We start from the raw sequence: 25,099 nt of genomic DNA, 5'->3' as shown, positions 1-25,099 counted from the left end.
TACTATGTTAATTTATGAACTTGAGTTGTATATTAGAGGACAGTCATTGTTCCGTACGGATGACATAAACATCTGTCAATATGGCTATCTGTTATTCTGTAAACAGAACACAAGGAGATGCGGCTGGTGAATGGAAAGCATCGGTGTGAGGGGAGAGTGGAAGTGTTCTACAATGAGGCCTGGGGGACGGTGTGCTCGGAAAGTCTGGACTTCCACGATGGAGAAGTGATTTGTAAACAGTTGCAGTGCGGTGCTCTGCAATCCATTGATTATTACACTCAGGTATTCGGAGCAGGAACGGGACCTATTTGGCTCGATGACGTGGAGTGCCTGTCACACGAGCCAACCCTGTGGCAATGTAAGAGAAATCCGTGGGGTCAACACAACTGTGACCACAGGGAAGACGCTGGTGTCGTTTGTTCAGGTAACACAACAAATCCCAAATTTCAGATGACATTTCAAACACCGAGTTGCAATATAGTCCACATGTTTCTCCTCTTTACAGAGACCAATGTAATAAAGGAACAGTCCCTCAATTCAAATTCCTGTCATCAGCAATCAGGTGGGTCCTCATGAATGGATCAACTCTCGGAATGGCGTTTCTGCTTTGTCATGCTTTCAGTAATAACCAGTTCTTTATCACAGATTCGCAACACAGCGTGAGCCTGGTTGGAGGAAGCAGCAACTGTTCTGGGAGAGTGGAAATCCTGTGCGGTAAAGGTTGGGGCGCGTTGTGTGGTGATTCCTGGGATACAACTGATGCCAATGTTGTCTGCAGACAGCTGGGATGTGGCTTTGCCGTATCGGCCAGAGGAGGGCCGACTGTTTCTCAGGTTAAAGGTGTTACCTGGCAGAATGATGTGAAGTGTAAGGGAAGCGAATCCTCCCTATACGACTGTCTCTCCATGAAATCAATGCAAAGCGAGTGCAATCACAAGGAAATTGCCAGTGTGATCTGTTCTGGTAAGCATGATGCTAACTTTTCTCCAATCGCTCATCATTAATTTTGCAATCTAGTGCTGGCTTTTGTTCTCCTGAATAAAATATCAAATTCACGAATATTTGAACATGTCTTTACAGGACCCGATTTGTTGCTGACATCCCCTTCGGCTCCACCTGCTGGTATTTATGATTGATAATGTCTTTAATATTTGTGTTGTAAAGTTTATGCCTAATGGCATTGATACTCATGGCATTTTCGCAATGTTAACTGTTAGCTCAGTGTTTTCTGATGTGTGGACTCAATACAGTTATACAAAGAAGATGGTAACTCAGCTAAATATTTCTGTAATCTTTTCTTGAAGGACAGGCAAGTACATCTATTTCCATACCAGTCGTCATCTGCTTAACCTTGGGATTCCTGTTAATCTGTGATTTAATCGTTGTAATGCTCGTTGTAATGCAGAGAAAATTTCAAATGAAAGGTGAGCCTCACATTTCCCGACCGAGCTAACACTGCACCTCTGCTCTTTTTGCATGCTGTGTCGGAGTTGTAGATTGCTGTTACACTTTTTCCATCACTTCGCTTTGATGGTGATGAGTGTGAGGCCGTTTCTGGCTTTTTATTTCCTCTTGAATCGCCTCATTTTAATTGACACAAAAAAGAACACGAAACTACTGCAAATAGGACTTAAAAGCAAATCAGAAATGCGTTAAACATACATTGGTCCCTCAATACCTGTAGAGAGCAACAGAATTAACCTACAACACAAATTTTGTCCCAAATCATTATCAACGAGCAAGAAACGTAAAGATCGAATATCTCTTTTCTTTAATTAATCTGCGCATGGCATTCCAGAAGAAGTTATTAACTATAACAGTGTGCCTTTAATTTTATTGAAACGTTGGCCCTCTGCCGCTAATTAGTTATTCCTCAGTTAGGTTTTCTTTACAGTTCCTCACTTTCATGTTGCTGATGCCAGAATTCAAGATCAGCGAAAGGATTAAATGCACTTCTCAGTCATCATTTGACTGGGTGACCTTGAGACACCTGTTCACATTTGATACTGATTTCAAGAATTTGTCTTCCACAGGGTGGCGATGGCGATCAACACAAGTTTTGCAATATATTGAAAAGGACAAATGCTGGAGTTCACAACGGGTCAGAAAATGTCCATGCAGCTCTGCTGAAGATTCATCTAGCTTACTGTCTCTCCATGGATGATGTCTGACCAGTGTGATCTACAGCATTTGCTGTTCTCACTCCAGATTGCAGCATTTGCAGGAATTTGCTTCGACAAATTATATAACACTTTAGTTTCCGCATGTTTTACATCATCTTAAATTCAGGTTGCATCCAGCTATCAAAGGTGTAAACTTATTTTCTGGCTATAAATGACAATAAGCTTCTCCATATTTCATGTGTCTCACGTTTTTGTATTCAACTAATGTTAACAACTAGACAATTGTCTTGTTACAATATTCAAATTCGAAAAACATCGGAGCATTCTATGCTTTTTTTCAGCTCTGTCATCTTGAACATTGATGTGTAACTGCCTCACAGTCATCAAGGCTTTTTTCTTTTGTCGAGAAATAAAAAAGGAACATTTTTCCTTGTCATTGTGTTAAGCAGTTTCAGTTACGACTGTCACCATCATACCTCACACTGTGAGCTGAGAATTTTTTGAATAAGTATTTGCATCTAGAAGGGGCCATTCGTGATTCGAACACAATGGACCATATACATCCCAAAAAGCAACATTTCACACTCACTGATCAAGATAAAAAGTTTTTGTATACCGATGAGAAATGACTATTAATCATGGCCTGTTCACTTGCTTGTCCAAATTGGTGCGACCCTCAATAATCTGACAGTCCTGTGCGAAGCCTTTGTCTTCCCTGAATTTCACGAACTATTAGTGTTTTGTTCCAACATTGCTCCAGAAATAAAGTCCCGATTGTTGTGTGAGTCCAGCTCCTAATGCTGACCTGCCTATCCATCCTTCCACAGACCGTCACACGCGTGGCAAAGACTCCAATCTTGGTTTGTACCAAGGAATTTATGAAGAAATTGAGGACATTTCCCGTGGCAAGAAGCCGTCTGAGAAACATGAAGCCGGTACTGTATGCATTTCCGATCCCGCAGTGACTCATAACTGGATAAGTTCAGCTTCCCTTTAATTTCCAGTCTTCAATGAGACGTGACCAAATTGAACATGACTAGTTTTTAAATCATTATCGTCATGTGAAAGCAGCGATCATAGGGAATGTGTCTTTGTCTGTGTTTATTGACAGACATATTTGTTGTTTTATAATTGTCATTGTCCTTAATTGCGGCAAGAAGAACATTCCAGATATTTATAATTAAATACGAACAGAATGTCAATTTCCAATTAGACCCTGATTCCAAACTGAATCTATCAGGTATCTGAACCTGTGACTAATCAGTCCATTCGCCGATTCACTTAACAACAATATAATCATAGTCATTACTGTCAGTTACACATAACTCATCACGGAAGGATACTTAACGAATTAATATGGACAGTCACCAAAGTAGCATCAGTGCAACCAGAAGTCGGTTGGCCCAATTTGGCAGCACAAATTCGAATACCTGATGCTGATTCGCCTGCCTTTGCCAGTGTCTCTGAATACAACTTGTATTCAAATAATCATCAATTGCCCACTTGAACCAGTGTAAAAGAATAATCAAAAGAGAATTCTAACTTTTACATGGTTCCTTCACTGATACTGTGAGAAAGGTAGTGCTGATGAGGACCGAGTCAAATCAGAAAGTCCATAGAATTTATGTTACAACTGGAGACTTCGATCTTCATCTTAGGATCATGGTGATACAAGTAAGAAGGAATATTACATGATCATATTTGAAATGATTGACTATGCTTCCAAACGAAATAATACTGAAAAGTAATGAATTGAAGCATTCTCAAAGAATGGCATATAACCATAAGCAAAAATGCGGAAATGGCATTTAATAGATTCAACAAATACATATTGTGTCACCGAATTAAGAACACTTAAAAGCGAATCACACACAAAGAGGTTTTCTTAAAAAAAAAAGATTAGATTACTTACAGTATGGAAACAGGCCCTTCGGCCCAACAAGTCCACACCAACCCGCCGAAGCGCAACCCACCCCGACCCATTCCCCCACATTTATCACTTCACCAAACACTACGGGCAATTTAGCATGGCCAATTCACGTAACCTGCACATTATTTTTGGACATTTTTTTGTTTGTGTGGAGACTGAAAGCAATCTATTCACCTTCTCACATACTTTGACCTAATTGTGCATATTGAGAATTAAGTAATTGAACACAATGCTTCCAAAAATGTTTGTCTGATATTAGGATAAATGTTTGTTTCTAGCATGTCATTGCAATTATATTGAAGTTGAGTAAAGTTCCATTGACCCACTGCAATCTGTGCATTGAATGTTTTTTCTATAAGAGGTTGCATTGAAAATATTCCAGTGATTATTAGAGAAAAGATGAAGGGATTATGCTTTTCACTGCGTTGATCCAGTTAAGACTATTAGTGATGAATCCATAAACTAATAGACTAAGCGATTTTGGTGCCAAGTCAGGATATTCGGCCACTCCAGTTCGCTTTTTATCCAATATAGCTAACAGGTTCCTCTACCACTTTCTCCTGAATTCTCCCAGATTCCCCTTTACTCACGCAGAATCCATTTATTGTTCCGTTCTTACAGTCAAAAACATGGCAACCAGAGCTCTTTGAGTTAATGAATTCTACAGAACCACCACCATGTGGCTGAACAAAATTTGTCTGATTGGGTCGCGCCTTCACTTTGACATGAAACCCGACAATAACTCACCCTTTTCGTTTTTAGTAAATTTTGCTTCCTTTGATTCGCTCAATCTCTTCGAATTCTACACCAACCATAGCTTGAGTGACAATAATCCGGCATCAGTAAAACTTGAGGTGAACACCACCAGTATTTCGGGTGTGCATGCGTTCAGTTTCTGTCAGTTCACTTTTGTTTCCCACCCCCCCCTCTCTCTCTCTGTATCTCTCTGTGTCCAAACATAAAGCTGTCAATGTTCACAAGACTGAGAATGACGCTCCCCCCATAACTGTTACATGAGCAATGTTAATTAAAAATAATGTTGTTGGTTTGGTGTCATAGAGACATGGCCCATTGAGTCGTGTCTCTTAAAGAAACAACCTAACTATTTTAATCCCATATACGATCATTGCCCTATGTGGCCTGACATCGCAACAATACCACTGAGTACTTGTGAAATATTACCAGCATCTTTTGCCTGTAACACCCAGATTCTCACCAAGTCCCAGGCGAAAGCAATTTTTCTCAAACCCTCTAATTCTTCCTTCCCTTCCTTGAAATCGATGCCCCTGATCTTTTATCTCACCTTCTGAAGAGAAAAAAAACCATTCCTGTCTACCTCCATATGTCCTTTGTAATTTCTCATGAACCCTCAGTGTCCTCAGCTCGATGGAAACAAATAGGAAAATGAGGGACAAGAGCAAGCTATTCAACCACCAAAGCCTGTTGTGACGTTAAGTGAGATCATGGCTGGCTGATGTGTAGTCCACATACAGATACCTGCCTTTGGCACATAGCCCTTATTGATTTTGTTGGACAAAGAATATAATATGTCTCATATTTAGGATTGACATTGGATCTGAATTAGCTGCTTTGAGTGGTAGACAATTCCAATTCACCCCCAGCCTTTCTTCTTCGTGATACATCTAGAACTACCTCTCTTAATATCATCGATTATGACCGTGAGATCTGGAATCTCCATCAATTGCAGATAGTTTATCCTTATCTATTAGTTTTCTGATAGTTTTAATGCCTTCAATATTCTGCTTAGCTTTCTAATTTAGAGAGAAAGCAGACCTAATTTGCTGTTGATCTGCACATGCATCGAGCGCTGAGCTCCTTTAAACCATCTAACTCCTCCAATTCCACATTCCAGCACTAATGTTATATTCCAGCACGAATGTCATTTTCGTGCTCTTGGTGTAATGTGTTGCAATGAGTGATAATCATTCGTTTTTCTCAAGATCAAATTCATGGCAGTTGCAAAGACGTTGACACTGAATCTCAGGATAGTCAGTCACAATTGGACAGCGATCCGGATGAATCCTTCGCGCTAACAAATGCTGAGAATGGTCTTTGTTCACTCGGTGAGTTGAATTACAGTTACTCACATATTAACCACCGCTCTGTGTGTCCACACTGCCTTCATTCATTTCCATCTTGATCGATATTGAATTTACTGTAAATCTACAAACAAGATTGAAAGCCTTATCTCAACAAACTGTCTCTGAGAAACTGTTGTGCTCCTGGAGAGGATCTGAATTACAAAACCATGGAGAATTAACTTATTTTAACTTATGAAATACTTTGATATTGAGCAGATACTGCATTTTGTCAGCTCATTGAATGGCAGACACTATCCTCACCCACTGAGGAGATTGAAAGTCAATAAAACTGCTGTTTACAATGTAGCAGCGAGTGTCTGGATTTAAAATAAGGAAGGTGGGATTTTGAGAGCTCCAAGTTTTAAGTGATGAAGCTCTTACTGCTCACTGGGAAAACAGACACTGTGGATTTTATTTGTAAAATCAAATAAGTCTGTCCAGAACCTACTTTTGTGAGTTATTTTAAGCAGTTATATAGTGAATATTATTGGAGAGATGCTGCTGGTAAAACTTCTTAGTTTTAAACAAAACAGAATTTAGTTAAAGGTTACCTTTTTTCCCCTTCATTCGTGAATCTGATGAAGATGTCGCTGGCTAGGTCTGCATTTATTGCCCGTCGCTAATTGCCCAGAGAGCATTTAAGAGTTAACCTCATTGCTATGGATCTTGAGTCACATGTAGGCCAGACCAGGTAAGTATCGCAGTTTCCTTGCCTGAAGAACAGTAGTGAACCAGATGGACTTTTAGGACAATGGACAACGGATTAATGGTCTTCTTGAGATTGCTAATTGTGGTTTTTGTTGGATTCAAATTTCACCAAGTACCGTGGGGGATTTGAACCCGGGTCCCAAAATTACTTGGGCTTCTGGATTAAAAGTCCAGTGATAATGCCACTTGGCCATTGCCACTGCCCAATCAAACTGCTGAATGAAACACAAACAAAAGAGAACAGAGCAAAGAATAACTTAACCCATTCAAAAACCCAACAGACGATCCGAACTTACTGATGGGCTTCCAATATTTGCAACGATCCCTTTAAACACCTCTTGGCGCAAAAGGAAAAATCAAAGACAGGGTCTTATTGAAGGAAAGTTAGAAACAATGTACCAGCCTGGGTCTGCTTCTTTATATCGAGCAGCGACCATGATGAAATCAAACCTAACCAGAGAGAAACTGAGCTGGGAGAATCTGCCACTCCGCTTTCATTTACAAGTGTTGATTGTTTGTTAAACTTGAAAGGCTGTTTCCTGAGGCAATATCTGTCAGCTATAATCAAACTGACCATAAAACGCGTCAACTTCGACTTCTCAGAGCCTATGTCTTTGACGACCTCTCTGAAAAAAAATCCGAGGACAACATAACCTTGTTGAAGGAGCAGCTTCGTCAAGAAGGATGACTCTGTGGAACTGCACTCATTCCAATTCCAAGAAAGAATGATTAAATTAGATTCTCTTCCGTATGGGAAACAGGCCATTGGGTCCAACAAGCCCACGTCTCCCCTCCGAAGAGTAACCCATTCCCCTACCCTATATTTACCCATGACTAATGCACCTAACACTATGAGAAATTTAGCATGGCCAATTCATATAACCTGCACATCTTTGGATTGTCGGAAGAAACCCACGCAGACATGGGGATTATGTGCCACATAGTCAGTCTCCCCAGTTGGGAATTGAACCCCGATGCCGAGTGCTGTGAGGCAGCTGTGCTTACCACTGTGCTGCCCCACATTGAGTGCTTCTAACCTGGACATTATAACTGTCTGTTATTCATGAGCGTCGTTCCAAAAAAATTCAGACAATCTCATCAGCAGCTCAGCGATTTTCAACATTTCCAACCGGTTATTGAAACATACTTACTCCAATCCTCCTAGCTATTCCAGTGACCAACTTGGATTCTTGTCTAGTTCATCCTGCAGCCCTCACTGAGGTCATTTCTTGGTTATTTACCTGTCGACAGATCTGTCCTCCAAAATATCGGTTTTACCACACTACCAACCAAGCTGCTGCATCGAGTCAAATTCATTTCCCGTTTTAACTTTACTTCATTCCAATCTTTTTCAAGTGTAAACTACAACACTACATATTCGATTTCTCCAAATATAGTTTCCAACTGCCACAATATTTAAATATATCCTGTCAATGCCACAAATTAAATCATGATTTGGAGATGCCGGTGTTGGACTGGGGTGTACAAAGTTAAAAATCACACAACACCATGTTATAGTCCAACAGGTTTAATTGAAAGCACACTAGCTTTCGGAGCGACTCTCCTTCATCAGTTGGTACGCTCCGAAAGCTAGTGTGCTTCCAATTAAACCTGTTACACTATAACCTGGTGTGGTGTGATTTTTAACAAATTAAATCCTTCGTGATTCTGATAATTATGAACATCTGTTGCTCATAATTATCAACCTGACTATAGGGTCAATAATATCGATGACAAAATTTAAAAGAGAATGGCAGGAGGTTTGGAAGGGACGTGAGGAAACAAATGACGACCCAGAGGGCAGTGTGTGACCCTCAAACACTGTCTGTAAAGTAAAGGAAATAGGATTCCTCAAAACGTTTAAAACATACTGTCTTGACTACTAGAAGTGTTATAACATTAAAGGCTAGTGCAGGACCGTGACACTAATATAGAGAGTTGCATCTATTTGAAAGTGCAGACCCCGTTGGCCAAAGACCCTCTTGACCACTAAATGATTCGATGATTCTATGATGCAACCTTTGACATGAAGTCATCACCACCTTCACACCATCTCAATTGGGCAGCTTCCTGGACAGCTTTCAACGATACCAATTGTTACTTGAATCATCTCAGCCCAGGGCATCACATGCTAGGCAGGCCCTGTAGCGTTTTCTCTGATGGCCTGCCGGAAAATTCATGCATTGTCTTCAGATAACTCATGTATCCATTGTGCCTTCAGTGATGAGGTGCACTGAAATTGCGATGCCAAAATCTTGCAGCAGACACATCAAACGGATAAGAGCCACCTTTAGTATTTAATTTTTGAAATACATAGTTTATAATCTTCAGAATAGATTTCAGGCAGTCATTTACAACCCGATGAGTGCGCAGGTCGAATCACACATCAATGCTCCATTTGAAATATGATCCGTCATCGGTCTGACATTTCAAATGCAGATCTAATCTTTTCTCCAATCCCTGAAGTGAGAGCTTGAGCAGGGGTTTGGCCGGTTAATATGCTGTACATAGAGTCACAGGTGATATTACCTCAATTAGACTGAAACTGCTTTCTTTATCTTTTCAGATAAATGTTAGAGTCTATTTCGGCACGGACTGTCCTAAGACAGATAACATTGCGAGAAGCCATCCAGTAGTATTTCGAACATTTCGAATATTTTTTTCCTCAACATAAGCTTCACTTGATTGTACTTCATCAGCATTTACTTTGTATTGACCTAACTATAATTGTATTCTTTTCTTTATTTTTGTCCCTTCTACTTTGTGATTTATCATGACTTAAGATGGGAAGTGAAAAGAGTGCATCGATCATTGTAATGCCTGTACTAATCATCTAATTCATTTCTATATGGATCATTTGACTATATATTTGGGCAACGATCCTGTCGTTTATCAAAGAAGCATATTGAGGAATTCTATGTGTAATTGCTTCGCTTTATCATAGCCCATGACGGCGGGTTTAAACATGTCGAATCAAATAATTGTCCTAACTGTCATTGAATGAAATGTTTCCTTCGTCTCCATATTATCCATGAATTGGGAATTTTTTTGTTAGTGATCATGTACAATGTGAGTTGCTGTTTATCAATAAAAATGCAGTGAATTGGTTCTTGTGTTGAGATTCTGTGTCTCTTTGCCGACGTCAGTGTCACCGTGAGCATGTGTGAGTGTCAGTCGTGAGTGTGAACGTTCCTTGTGTTTGCATGAATGCATATCAGCGTCAGTGGATGAGAGTGTGAGTTTAGTTTTCAATGTTTCTCCGAATGTGTGCAAGTGTCAGTGAATGGATAGGAGTGGGTGTAATTATCTGTGATAACGTAACTGTATCTGTGATTGCAAATGCGAGTGTAATGGTGTCAATGTGACTATTTGAAATGGTTATTGCAGGAAGGAAGTATTCAGAAGATAGTGGAGACTTTAGAAATCTTAACACGAAGAGGGATCTTGAAGTAGAGAATCACAATTCTCTGAAAGTGGCAACGCAGGTAGATATTGTCGTCAAGATGGCTTATGTCATTCTTGTCATTGTAAATCCGTCCCAGAGCAATATCTTGTTAGATGGCTTGTAATAGAACTTTAATTCGGCCATATTTGGATTACTGTGTCCAGTTCTGTTTGCCACACTGCTGAACGCATGTGGAAGCCCTGGAGAAGCGAAAGACATGACTTATCCGGTTGGCCTGATTTGCAGGGTGTTGGCTACGAGGAGAGATTGAACAAACTTGATTTGTTGTCACCTGAAGCTCAGAGGTTGAGGGGCGACTTGACAGATGTTTACACATTGATGGGATGGACGGATGGAATGGATAGTTGAAGTCCTTTTTACCCAGGTCAGCAATTTCAGTGATGAGAGGTCATGGGTTTAAGAGACATCTCGACAGATACGCTGTGTATGAGTAAGCATGGAGTAAAGGGAAATGGTCATCTTGAAACAAAAGGTTTGTAGTTTAACAAGTCACAATGTGTCATTGCAATCTTCGCTGGCGAATAGACCTGCTCCTGTGGAAGATTCATAACTGACGATGGAGCAGGATGCATCCATGGGATCCTACACAGGCTTTGTTGTCAAATCTGAAAGGGATTGCAAACTGGGACAGAGGCGGCGCTAAGTATTTGGAAGGAGAGAAATCTGAGGGAGTTGATGCCAACACTGGGGAGTGGGAACATTTTTAATGTATTCTTCTTTGCTAACTTCACCAGATTTGCCTGACATGCTTCGGTGTGCCGTCTGGTGCTCTGACAATTCGAAACAAGCGAAAATGCTGAGACTCTGACAGCCAGGAAATTTAACCACCACCGCGGGGCGCAGGTTGTGATGCTAAATTGGGAGGGTCTTGCAAATTTGGTGTTGGAGGTGTGTGTGGGGACCAAGTACTTGGGACGACACAAGTTTGTGGTGAATGGGAAAATTAGGAAGGTACAAAGTTTGGAGTTGCTAATTTGAGAAGAAGGTGCTGGTACAATGTTTTGGAGGAGCACAAATGCACAGGCGAGGAAATGGCAGAAGTATGTGCATTGAGGTGACAATATTTGAGGGGCAAAATTTTGAGCAAAATATTTTGTGGGCAGAAATTACGGTTAAAGTGAGCCAGAGGGAACTAAAAAACATAAAAGAGACTTGGTGAATGAAAGAAAAAGACAAACCGATGGTATACCTATGTCTCTATCTGTGCAATGAGACCTGTTTTGATTTTGGGGGTGAATCCACTGAAATGGAGTGAACACACTCTCGCTTTTCACTCTATCTGTCCAACTTGTGCTTAGAGTGATACAATGCTGCTAATCATGTTGATGTGTGTTTCCATATGTGTGTCCCTGTGTTTTTGTGTCTGATTTTTTTATTGCTTGCTGCAACAGGACACACTTTGTACCGGAGGGATGCTTGAATGAATGAATTATTTAACAAATGATGCACTAAAGGCTCAGCGTCTCCTTCTTTTGTTCAATATAATAGAATATCAACCTCTGATTGCCTCCCCATGCCACTACACAAGCCTATGTTTTTTGTCTTAGAGAAAGTATCAAAGCCTGTGAATCTATCAGGTTGCACAATCGCTTCGTTCTTCAAACAATGTTTTTGGAGACCCAGGGCAGTTATTTTTTGTCTGATCCAAGCTGCCCCTGAGATATGAGTGGAAGGATAGGAATAACTCCAGTGGCTGGACTGCTTCAGCAAAATTTGAAATCTTTCCTCACTCATCAATTGAAATGCAGAGTACAAAATGTTACAAATTGTAGAGCCTCATTCCTGATTAATGGCATGTGCCCGAAACATAGACTCGCCTGCTCCTCGGATGCTGCTGAAAGTCTGTGTTTTTCCAGCATCACACTCTTAGATTCTTCTGCATCTGCAGTCCTCACTTTCTACAAATTGCACAATGTTCGTCAAGGTTCATCATGTCTCCTTACAAAACGGTTCTCTTGAAGTGCCTGGATACTGTTGAAATGAAAATCCTGTATTAAATGTGCAAAATCTCAGGAATGTAGATCAAAGACAAATCATTTCCACATTGCAGAGAGAACAAACACTTTTCTGTACATCAGCATGTTTCACACTGAGGGAACACTTAGTGGAATTCCAAATTATACCACACCGCAATAGTGTTTGTGTGTTCCTGTGTCTGAGTCTATCTCAGTGTGGTGTGCGTCTATGGCTGTGTAGTGTACAGTTGCCCCCATACCTGTGGGAGATATGTTCCAGGGCCTACCACCAAAGCCCAAAACAGTGGATAGGAGCGGACCCATTCATTTAAATGGGAAATGTCCCTTCCCAGCAGTCTCCTGGTACCTTGTTCCATTGTACCTTGCACCTTGATAGTATGTTTGGGGAGTGGTAGTCCAAGGGTAACTCAAACCACAGAACTTGATTCTGTGGATACCGGGGTCGCCCTCCACGAGTCTGTGTTGTATTAGTGTGTGTGTGTGTTGGTGTGTCCGTGTGGTGAGTGTCTGCCTTTACTGCTGCTCTGAGTTATTCTTTCTCTCTCTCTACCGAGATCTCTTTCGTTCCTTCCCTTTTGCACCCCTCTCTCCATCGTCTCTCCCCCCTCTCTCTTCTCTCTATGTCTCTCATGGTCTCACGCTTTCTCTGTCTCCCCTCACTCTCCCCTTTCTCTCCCCTTTCTCTCCCTCTCTCTCTCCCTCTACCTCGCTATCTTTTCCATTGTCACCCCTTCTCTCTCTTCCTCTCTGTCTATCGCTCCCTTTCTATCTGTCTCTCACTCTCTCTCCCTCATTCGAAAACTGTCCGTCCGTATTTTACTCTCTCTCCTTCCCTCACTCTCACCTTTTCCCTGTGTCTCTCTCCTCACATCCTCTCACCTTTTCTTCGGTTCTCTGTCTCTGTTTGTCTGTCACTCTCTGCCCCGCTCCTTCTCACGGTCTCTCTCTATCTCCTTTTCTCTCTCCCCCTCTTTTTATTTGTTCTTCTATCCCTCTCTCTCACTCTCTTGCCCTCCCTCTCTCCATGTCTCTCTTTCTTTCACTTTCAACCACTATCTATGTCTCCACATTTTTTTCTGCTCCTCTCTTTCTCGCCCTGCCAGCTTGTCCCACACTCTCCATCTCTCCCACTCTGTCCCTGTCAGTAGTTCCTTCTCTCTTTCTCAGTCTCTCTCTCTCTCTTCCTTTCTCCACCCCATTCTTTCCCTCTCTCCCTCCTTACCCCTACCTGGAAACGCTAGACATGATGAGATGCCCAGTGAAATCCAACTGCCAGTCTCAGGAACCACGTGGCACCGACGGCAAAATAGTTCTTGTCAACTGGGAGCAGCGATCCTCCAAATCAGGAGCTGAATGTGGCAGTCCCTATGTCGGTCTCAGAACTCGCCTTTCCTGGCATCAGGGCATACCGTCGGAGAGGAAGAGACAGCGACCTCAGTGCAGAGAGGGTCCAACAGTTGGCTGAATTCTGTCTTTTCACGTCCACCACACTTGCTTCACTGCACTTTTTGGAGCTGCAGTGGTCGACCGGCTCAGAAAAAGGCCCTTCAGCCAATTTAGTTCGGAACAGTCAAAAGCATTTACCTACCAGTTCTCATCCAATTTCCCAGTCCTTGGCCCATTGGTATAGCCAGCGTTGACATCACAATCACTTATGTGATGTGATGAGATTTTCTGCCTCTTACAAGCAATAAGTTCTAGATTTCAACCACCCCCATTTTCCTTACATCCCCTCTTCTAAATCTCCTTCTCCTTACCCTCAATCTATGCCCCCGTTCATTAAAGCTTCCTTCGAGTGGAAAACTTTCTTCCAGTTTATCCAATCTATATCCATCATCATTTTATGCATCTCAATCACGTCTCCTCTCGATGTCTTCTGCTCTGACGAAAACAACCTTAATCTATCCAAGATCTCCTCACCACTGAAACTGCCAAGGATCGGCAACATCCTGATAAATCTACCTCAGCCTCCTCTCCAGACTTATCAAATCTCTGTTATAATGTGGATTCTCAAGACCCCTCTGAACTTTGAGTTGTAAGGTCAGGATTTAAACAGAGAACTGCAGCCAGAAGTCAGAGAAACCGTGACGACACAAAGGAAGCAGACAGGGCAATGAGAGGTCATTCGATGTGAGGACTGAGAAAATTCATATCCTGGCAATATCAGACCTGGAAAATGGATCGAAAATAGGACACTGGAAAGACAGTTTAGATTCACATCCCGCTGCTGAATTGAAAATGATGTGAAATTCTGCAGCACATCAATGAGATGTTGCTCAGCCGCCGCCTTGTGTATAAATAGAGCAAAACAGCACAAGTGAAACTGCATCGTGTTTCCAATGTGGATAAACGTAACCGAACACTTCAAACTTGATTCAGCTTTGTAAGTGTGGCAACGCAATCAAAATTCGGAACGTTCTGGAAGTCTGAATTAAGAACAGAAAATGATGCAGAAATTCGGGAGAAATATTGACTTAATACACCAAGTCTATTGACAGTTAATGAGAACGGAAGAAGGCTGCATAGTGCTGTTTTTTTTTAAAGTTGTTCACCAAAGATGCTCGCTGGAAATAAATGGCGAGAGTTTTCTAGGCAAAAGATGAGGACCAATCTTACTGTAATAGTGGGGCGATAAGATTCTAAATGGGGATTAATGATAAGTTTGACGATCAGGAAATTACTGATCACACCAACTACATTTTCATTCAAATCACTTAAGCAGATTAAAAACAGGCAAGATCACGGCATTGATACTGTTGGAACATCATTGACCACAGACCTTCAGGTTGAGAAGTAAAAAAAGGAAACGCACATCTATAGCTTCCTTTTGTCTCCTATTACCAAGCCAACTATGCATCAGGAATGATGTGTTCTGCAGTTCAGCATAAAGCAGTCATATGAGGAAGGGTAATTGGGCATACTGACCATTGTTTTAGTCTCCTTGTACTTATACTGTCTGCAGTCAGTGTGCAAAATGACCACATATGCACTTACACAAGCTGCACAACAAATCCAACAAGGGAAATTATGGCTGAAAAGTGAACTGTCAAACAGTAATAATGTGATTGAAATCATCATCAACAGTATTGTCTAGCAACACTTATACATCAAATTTCTGCATATTGACACCGAGCCTGAGCTTCACCAGGGTCAGGGAGCTCCCAGACAAATACCGAGAAAGCTGGAACTTCTCGCTGCATCTGTAGATACAGAATCACACAGATTCTCACTACATCTGAGAAACAGTGTGATGGAATATCCTCCAAATTCAGGGCTGGGTTCAGCTTTAACAGAACTCAAGAAGCTTGGCATCATCAAGACAAATGATCCTGCTTGATTGGCATTGCATCCGCAAAAAAGTCCATTGTCTCCTCTATCGACAAACAATAGCAGCAGTATGTCCTGTTTTCAAACTATGTTGCAGAAATTTGCCAAGGCTGCTCAGACAGCACTTTCCAAACATTGGACCATTTCCATCTCAAAGACGAAGAACAGCAGATGTGTAAGAATACTGCGAGTTCGCATCATTATCCAGACTTTGAAATATGTTGGTATTCCTTCCCTACTGCTGAACCAAACTCCTGAATTCCATTGTATACTGCATTGTATACCTACTGTTGTGGACTAGGCCAGACCACTCAAATATTCTTAAGTAAGCAGCACCAGGCCATAAATACGTAATTTGTTGCGGTCAGTGTACAGTGAAAATCATCCAGAGTAAAATCGGTAGGTTGACTACTAGATCTTAAAACAGATATTATTCACAAAATTATGGAATGAAACACAAAGAACAGAATAACGACCCCCTACACAACTCAACCTGTTAAACTAGACTTAACTGTGCTGTTCCGAATAGACACCACAGTCCCAATAAGAAACCTCCCTTTAAAAACCAGTGTAAATGGAACACCACTTATAGCTTGACGTTGAAGGCAGAAAGATAGAGCCTTTCCACACAGCTTACTGTTGAACGTCTCAGTTCAAGACTGAACCAAAACTGCTCGGATGAGCTAGCTCGAGAGCTGACCACTCCCCTTTCTTTATACAGGTCACTTCTAAATCATGACCAATGTGGCCTGAAGTGTCATCTTTTCACACAAAATAATAGAGGCCTACAAAATCCTTTTCACCTCTGTACCAAACCAGACTGATCAGAGTCCGGCCCAGTTTATTGCCCCTCTGAAAATAAATCAAGGACAGAGTCTCCTTGTGTCAAGGAACAGCTTTCAGAAAAACAAAGACTAGCTTTGTGATTCCAGCTGCAGCAGCTAAATTGTTTTACCGGAGCGAACGAAATAATTAACTTTTCTGTATGATGCCCTTTCTACCAACACCCGACGTGCACAAACATGCACAGCCAATGACGTACTTTTGGAAATGTCTTCTCTGCTGCACTTTAGGGTAAGGCACAACCACAAAATGAGGTAATTACAGTATGATATGTTCATTAAGGGTGCTGATTGTACAATAAATATTTGCCAGCGGATCACTTGCAGCCCACTCCTCTTCTATTCTTTGAAATACATTGCTGTTACTCTGCAGAATAGATTCCAAGCTGCTTTGCAAACAGATGAGTGCTCAGGTAGAGACACACGTTATTGTTTCTTTTGAAACATGGCACCTCATCAGTTTGAATTTTCAGAGGCATACCTCGTCTCTTTCCCAATCCCTGTAGTGAGAGCTTAAGGTGGGATTTCCCAGGTTCATGTGCTGTAAATATAACCACAGATGACGTAATCTCGAGTGGACTCAAGGTATTTTCTTTATTATTTCAGGTAAATGTTAGACTGTCAAAAAGGGACATCTTGAAACAAAGGACATTGCAGGCACTCACCCGCTATCATTTACACCTTGCTGAATACCTTTTTTCTCTCAATCTAAGCTTCACGTGATTTTAATTTGTCAGCTGTGACATTGTATTGAAATAACTATATTTGTATTCTGTCCTTTTTAAAATTTTCATCGTGTGGGTTATTATGAATTAAAAGGGGAAATGCAATGCATAGAGATTATTGCAGTCGTTGTATTAATTCATTTCTTTGCATGGATTATTTGACTCTCTATTGGGGCAACATCCCCGTCATTTATCGATGAAGTCTGTTACAGATTCCATGTGCAATTATTTTACTTTGTTCATATCCCACCAAGAAGGGTTTAAAATCTGTTGAGTCACCCGATTGTCCTAACTTTTCTTCCGCTACTTGCTGAATGAAATGTTCCCTCCAATTCCATATTCTCCATGAGTGAGGAATCTCTCTGTAAGGGATGATGTACACGGTAAATTGAATTTCAACAATAAAAATGCAGTAAATTCATGTGTGTATTGAGATTCTGTGTGTCTTTGCAGACGTCGGTGCGGCAGTGAACGTGTGTGAGTGTCTTTGAGTAAGAGTTGGTGGAATTATCGGTGATTGTGCAACAGTGTCTGTGAGCGTGAGTGAGTGTAATTGTGTTTTGTGAGTACTTTGGGAAATTTAACGCAGAAAGGAGCATGCATTAAAGGAAGAACCCTTGGATGCATTAATATACAGAACGATCTCGGTGTAGAGTACCACAGTGCTCAGAAATTGGCAACTGTGGTTTATGGCATGCTTGCCATCAGCATTCGAGGGTTAGGGCATAACGTTTTGAAGTCAGGTTGCTTGCTATCGAAATTTAGTTCGCCCGCACTTGGAATACTGTGTACAATTCTGCTCACCACACAGCCGGATGGGCGTGGAGGATTTGGAGAGGCTAAAGACACGGTTTGCCAGGATGGTGCCTGGTTTGGAAGGTATTGGCTACGAGGAGAGATTGGGCGAACTTGGCTTGTTACCAGCTGAAGGTCGGAGGCTGAGGTGCGGCCTGAGAAAAGTTTACAAATTGATGGGAGGCGTGGATACATGGATAGCTGAAGACTATCTCCCAGGATATAAATACCAATGACGAGGAGACAAGGGTTTACGAGACATCTAGACAGATAAATGAAGAGGTAGTGAATAAAGGCATATGACCAGATAAAAATAAAGGTTTGATGGCCAATCTGATTTTCGCAGGGGTCAAGGACCTCCCAACCAAACGCGAGAATGGCAGAAAAAAACCTCTGCATGTTTCATTGTGTCTTCGGGCCTTTGCCCGAAACGTCGATTTCGCTGCTCGTTGGATGCTGCCTGAACTGCTGTGCTCTTCCAGCACCACTAATCCAGAATCTGGTTTCCAGCATCTGCAGTCATTGTTTTTACCTCTATGGAGAGAGTAACCGCGTGATGGAATCTTCTCCAAATGTTAGAATGGCAAATGCTCGCCATTTGTCATTACTGTCCTGGAGGGCGAACGGGCTTGATCCTTTGTTCGACTGTTCTTTGTTTTTAGAGATTAATAGAGTTGTAGAGTTGTACAGCACGGCAACAGACCCTTTGGCCTGAGACATCCATGTCGACCAGGTATCCAATATTAATCCAGTCACAAATGCTCGCATATGGTCCATATCCCTCTAAACGAGTGCTATTCATATATCGACCTAGATGTTTTTTAAATGTTGCAATTGTAGCAGCCTCCACCATTTCCTCTTGCAGGTCATTCCACACTTAGCCACCCTTTGCATGATAAAGTTGCACCTTAGATACTTCTTAAATCCTTCCACCTGACCCTAAACCTTTAGTTCCAGACTCCCCCACTTCAGAGAAAAGATCTTGTCTTCTTTCCCAATATATGCCCCTGATTATTTTATAAACTTCTATAAGGTCACCCCTCAGCCTCCAAGATGGGACGGCGGGGGGGGGGGGGGGGGGGGGGGTGGGGGTGGGTGGGGAGGGGTAATATTGTGGCTCAACGCACCGTTGCTTTTTGTGGCAGTTTAGTCATTGAAGCTGATCTCCTTGAATTCCAGATGTTGTAATTGAAGTTTCAAAAGCGGTTTGCATTGGTTTGATATTTTGGGTGAAAATGATCAAATGAATTCCAATTTAAAACGAGGAGGAGAGACATGGTCAATGACGGACAAAGAGAGAGGTGGGGGGAGAGAGAGAGAGAGAAAGTGTGTGTGTGTGAGAGAGAAACAGAGGGAAAGAGAAACCTACACTGCTCTCTGACACTGCAGTGAATAAGCACTGCTTCTGTGTTTGTTGTGTGTATTCAAGTATTTTCAGCTCTTTGATGCATTGCTTGCAGGATTGCATAGCTCTATCGATCGCTTGCTGCTTAGAATGTTTGTCATGCAATTTTTCTTGTTTGTTAATTTCACCAGGTTCGCCTTTCGTTTTTAGGTGCGCTCTGAATATCCAAACCAAGCAAAAATGCTGAGACTCTGACTGTTGGGAAAATTAATCACTGCCAACAGAGCAAGTGCAGCTTTGGGGTCTGGTGCAGAGTGTGGTGCAATATCGGCATGGTCTTTCAAATTGCTGCCTGGGATGGATGCGTGGGGACTGAATGTATAGGGAAAAACATATTTGTGGTCTTTGTCAAAATAGGGAAGACACACAATTTTGGAGTTCAAATTTGATGGGAAGGTGGTGCAAAATTTTGGAGAGGCCCAAATTCCAGGTCAAGGTAATTGTGGAAGCGTGAGAACTGACATGAAAACTCTTGAGAGATAAAATTTGAGGGCAATATTTCGCGGGCAAAATTGCTACTCATAGAGAGCCAGAGAGAAATAAAAAAAAGAACAGTGATATAGAGAAAATGTCTGTGCCTGTGCAATGAGGGTCTCTGTTGTTTTTGAGTGAATCTGTTGAAATGGGTGAAACACCCACCCAGCGTTTTCTCTGCCTGTCCCTCTTTGTATTGACAGTGATACATCGCTGATTGTCTTGCTGATGTCTATTTCCTCATATGTGTCCCTGTGTTTTTGTGTCTGTGCTTCTAACTCTGACTACAATACGACACACTTTGTAGAGGAGGGAAGTTTGAATGAATGAACGAATCAATGAATTAAAAAAAAACGAATCAAAGACCCAGAGTCTCCATCATTGTTCAAAGCGATTCAGTGTCACCCTCTGGTGGCCTCCCCACGATACTACACGAGAAGCATTTTGTTTTGATAAAGAATCATCGCCTGTCAATCTCTGAAGTTGCACAATGCTTTCATACAATGTCTTTATTGAATTGAATTGAATTGAATTTATTGTCATGCGTACCGAGGCACAGTGAAAAGCTTTATCTTGCGAGCAATACAGGCAGATCACAGAGTTAAGTAGCAAAGATAAGTAAATAATAGGTAAACAGCAGCAAAAACAAAAACACAGGTACAGGCGGATGATAAGAGTTTGAGAGTCCATTCAGTATTCTAACAGCAGCAGGGTAGAAACTGTTTCGAAACAGGCTGGTGGGTGTGTTCAGGCTTCTGTACGTTCTCCCAATGGTAGAGGTTGTAGACAAGCATTGCCAGGGTGGGGTGGATCTTTGAGAATGCTGCCGGCCTTTCTTTGATAACGGGCCTGGTAGATGGATTCTCTTGGTGGGAGGTTGGCCTTTGTGACTGCCCGGGCCGAGTTCACCACTCTCTGTAACCGTCTCCGATACTGAATGGTACAGTTGCCATGCCAAGTAGTGATACATCTGGACATAATGGTGTCGATGGCGCACCTATAAAAGTTGGCACGGGTATTCACCATCATGCCAAATTTCCTCAGCTGCCTGTGAAAGAAGAGACGTTGTTGGGCCTTTGTAAAGAGTGCGTCCACATGAAGAGTCCAAGAAAGCTTGTTGTGGATGACCACAATACCAAGCAGTTTTATCCAGTCGGTGTCGCCCCGAATAATGAACAGAAGCAGAGGGTAAAAAACCCAATGTTGGTTTCACTCCCTCAGTTTTGAATTCTTTCCTCACTGAGCAATTGAGAGAGTAGATTACAAGAAAAATTACAAATTGGTGAAAGTACGGGAAGTTTAATAATGTCTCCTTAAAGAGCGATTCACTCAGACGTACCTGGATACAGTTGCAATGAAAATACTCTATTAAATATGCATAATTATCAGAATACTGTTCAAAGACAAATAATTTTCACATTGTAGAGGAAACAGACACGTTTCTGAACATGACCCATGTTTCATTCTGAGGGAACATTTAGTACAATTCCACTGCACTCCGAACCAGCATAGTGTTTGTGTATGTCTATGTGTGAGTCTATCTCAGGATGGTGTGTTTGTGTGTGTGTGTAGTGTGTGTCTTTCTTGCTGCTATAAGATGTTCCCGCTCTCGCTACAACGTTTTTTTTCTCACTCCTCTCTCCCACACGTCTCTCTCCATCTTCTCTCCTCTCTTTCCCTTCCTCTATCTCCCTCCCCCTTTCACTTGCTCCCTATTCCTCTCATTTTCTACCATACCCCACTTCTCCACCTTTCAAGAGAAGAAAGAGCAAATCAACTTCACAGCCCAGGAGGAGGCCCTCCAAGCCTGTGCCGATTGAAATCCACTGTCTGAACCTATCGCCCAATTCTTAAGGATCTGTATCCCGCTGCAATCCATCGACTCAAGCATCCATCCAGATGCACCTTCAATGAATCTACTGTACCTGCTTCTACTACCTCTCCTCGCAACGCGTCCCAGGCACCTACCACTGTCTGTGAAAAGTACTTTCTGCGTGCATTCCCCTTAAACTTTTCTCCTCTCACATTGAACGGGTGACCTCTCGTTATTGAATCCCTTGCCCTGTGATAAAGCATATCTCGATTTATCCTGTATATACCCTCCATGATTTTGTAGACCTCAATCACATCGTCTCTCAATCTCCTTTTTGTTCGAATGAAATCAAGCCTGACCGACTCAATCCCTCTTCATAGCACCTTCCATGCCAGGCAACATCCTCTTAAATCTTCTCTGCACCCTCTCCAAAGCGTCCACATCCTTTTGGTAATGTGGCGACCAGAACTATACACAGTATTCTAAATGCAGCCGAAACAATGTCTTGTACAATTTTAACAAGACCTGCCAGGTCTTATACTTCATGCCACGTACGATGAAGACCAGTAAACCATACGTCTTCTTGACCACTCTATCCATCTGTATAGCCACTTTCAGGGTACAATGAACCCAGATCTCCCTGATCACCAACGTTTCCCAAGGCTAGCGAGTTTTCAGAAGATTTGCAGCTCAGCGAGCAAACCTACATCCAAAAATTTTTCAAAGGCTCTTCCATTTACAGGACAGTTCGCTCTAGAATTAAACCTTCCAAACTGCATCACCTTACACTTGCCCAGATTGAACTCCATCTGCCCCTTCTCTGCCTAACTCTCCAGTCTATCTATATTTTCCTGGATTCTTTGACAGTCCCCATGCTTTCTACTACTCCACCAACCTTCGTGTCATCTGTAAACGTACTGATCAGACCAACAATGCCCTCTTCCAGATCATTTATGTATATAAAAAAAAATGGCCTCAACACTGATCACTGTGGAACACCACTGGCCACCGTTCACTCTTTTGAGAAACTCCCTTCAACTAATACTCTCTGTCTCCTGTTGCTCAACCAGTTCTTTATGCACCGAGGTAGAACACCATTCACACCATGTAACTTCACTTTCCCCAATAGTTTACACTGGGAAAACGTATCAAATGCCTTACAAAGTTTATGCATTCGACATCTACAACCTCTCCTTCATCTATCAACTTGGTCATTTCCTCACAGAACTCTATTAAGTTGGCAAGGTACGATCGCCCCTGCACAAAACCATGTTACCTCTCACTGATAAGTCCATTCTCTTCCAAATATAAATGGATCCCATCCCTCAGAAACTTCTCCATCATCTTTCCGACCACTGACGTTAGGATCACTGGCTGGTCGTTACCTGGGCTATCCCTACTGCCTTTCTTGAACAGGGGGACAACATTAGCAGCTCTCTGGCACTCCACCTGTGTTTAAAGATGTTACAAAGATATCTGTCAAAGCCCCAGCGATTTCCTCTCTCGCCTCTCTCAGAAACTTGGGATAGATCCCTTCCGGTCCTGGGGATTTGTCCATCTTAAAATCCTTCAGCCTATCCAACACATCCTCCCTCCTTATGTCATCATGATTTAGAGTAAGCAAAACTCGATCTCTAATCTCGACATTCACAGTGTCCCTGTCCTCAGTGAACACTGATGCAAATTAATCATTGAGAATCTCACCCATTTTCTCACATTCGACACGCATCCTTCCTTCCTTATTCTTTAGTTAATCAACTCTTTCGCTAGTTACCCTCTTGCCTCTTACATATGAATGAAATGTCTTGGGATTCTCCTTTATTCTGCTCGCTAAAGTTACTTCATGACCCCTTCTAGCCCGCTTGATTCCTCGTTTACGATTCGTCTTACTGTCCCGATATTCCTCCAAGGCCCGTTCCTTTCATAGCTGCCGGGACCTTCCGCACGCTTCCCTTTTCCTCTTGGTTCATCGCACAATTTCTCCTGTCATCCAAGCTTCAAGAACCTTGCCTTTCCTATCCCTTGTTTTCAAAGGACATGCCTATTCTGCACTAACTACAACATATCTTTGAAAGCCTCCCACATATCAAAAGTGGACTTCCCTTCAAATAGCTGCCCCCAATCCACATTTTCCAGTTCCAGCCGAATTTTGATATAATTGGCTTTGGCCCAGTTTAGTACTCTTCCCTGAGGACCGCTCTCATCTTTGTTAACAAGTATTCTAAAGCCTACAGAATTGTGGTCACTATTCCCAAAGAAATTCCCCACTTGAACTTCTACCACCTGGCCTGTCTCATTCCCAAACACTTGGTCCAACAGTACCCAGATGAAATATTGACATACTGCTCGAGAAAACTTTTCTGGATGATCCTTACAAATTCTGTCCCATCTTTACCTCTGACAGTAAGAGTATCCTAAGTTTTGTTGGGATAATTAAAATATCCTATCACCACCCACTGTTGCCTCTACATCTTCCCATGATATGTTTACCTATTTATTCTACTACCTCATGCTCACTGTTGGGAGACATATATTAACCCCGCACCCCCCAAAAATGTACCTGCACCCTTCTTATTTCTCAGATCTATCCATAATGTCTCACTGATTAAGCCCTCCATAGCGTCCTCCTTTAGTATAGCCGTGATATCGTCCCTGAGCAGCAATGCAATTCCTCCCTCCCCACTTTTACTTCCCTCCCTGACCAGTCTGAAGCATCCATATCCTGGAATATTTAATCGCCAATCATGCCCTTCCTTCAATCAAGAGGCTGTGATCGCAATAATGTCATAATTCGAAGCACTAATCCAAGCCCTAAGTTCGTCTACCTTACCACAATGTTCCTTACAAGAAAGCGTGAACACTTCAGACCACCAGTCCATTTGCGTTCATCTGCTCTCTACCCACTCTTCCTCTTGGTAATGTTAACCTCATGTTCCTGATCCCTGCTGTCTCTGGTTTCCACCTCACTGTCTACTAGTCTTCTCTTCTGGGTCCCAGCCCTCTGCCACATTAATTTAAACTCTCCCCAACAGCAGTAGCAAACCACAACCCCTCCCCCATGGACATTAGTCCCAGTCTGGTTCAGGTGTATAAAATCTAATTTGTAATAGCCTTGAGTGTCAAGTCCATAACTCCCTCAAATTAGCCACGCAGTGGAAAGAACATTAGAAAAACACCTGTGACATGCTTCCGTTTATTGGTCAGGGCATTGAGTGCAAAAGCCAGGGAGAAATATCGTAGCTTTATGAGACTTAAAGATATTGCGTTCAATTCTGGTCGCCACATTATAGGTAAGACGTGGAGGCTTTGGACAACATACAGAAGAGGTTTACAAGGATGCTGGCTGGATTAGATGGTAAAACGAGAGGCCGGACCAACTTGGGCGGCTTGTCCTTGAACAGCAGAGGGTGAGT

The 25,099-nt window shown here is 42.1% G+C and overlaps 1 protein-coding gene across 1 annotated transcript in view; it reads left to right on the top strand.

Moving 5' to 3' along the window:
• Nucleotides 1-10,432, top strand: part of LOC140460133 (scavenger receptor cysteine-rich domain-containing protein DMBT1-like) — a 51,285-nt gene extending 40,853 nt beyond the window's left edge. Inside the window, exons 11-16 of the mRNA XM_072554531.1 lie at nt 107-424; nt 646-963; nt 2,951-3,058; nt 4,816-4,950; nt 6,015-6,137; nt 10,251-10,432. Of these exons, the coding sequence (XP_072410632.1) occupies nt 107-424; nt 646-963; nt 2,951-3,058; nt 4,816-4,950; nt 6,015-6,137; nt 10,251-10,432 (1,184 nt within the window). The remainder of the gene's footprint in view (nt 1-106; nt 425-645; nt 964-2,950; nt 3,059-4,815; nt 4,951-6,014; nt 6,138-10,250) is intronic.
• Nucleotides 10,433-25,099: the final 14,667 nt, after the last annotated feature.

Source organism: Chiloscyllium punctatum, chromosome 36 (assembly GCF_047496795.1).
Source record: "Chiloscyllium punctatum isolate Juve2018m chromosome 36, sChiPun1.3, whole genome shotgun sequence".
NCBI classification, from domain to species: domain Eukaryota; kingdom Metazoa; phylum Chordata; class Chondrichthyes; order Orectolobiformes; family Hemiscylliidae; genus Chiloscyllium; species Chiloscyllium punctatum.
This window is presented reverse-complemented; position numbering and strand designations above follow the sequence as displayed.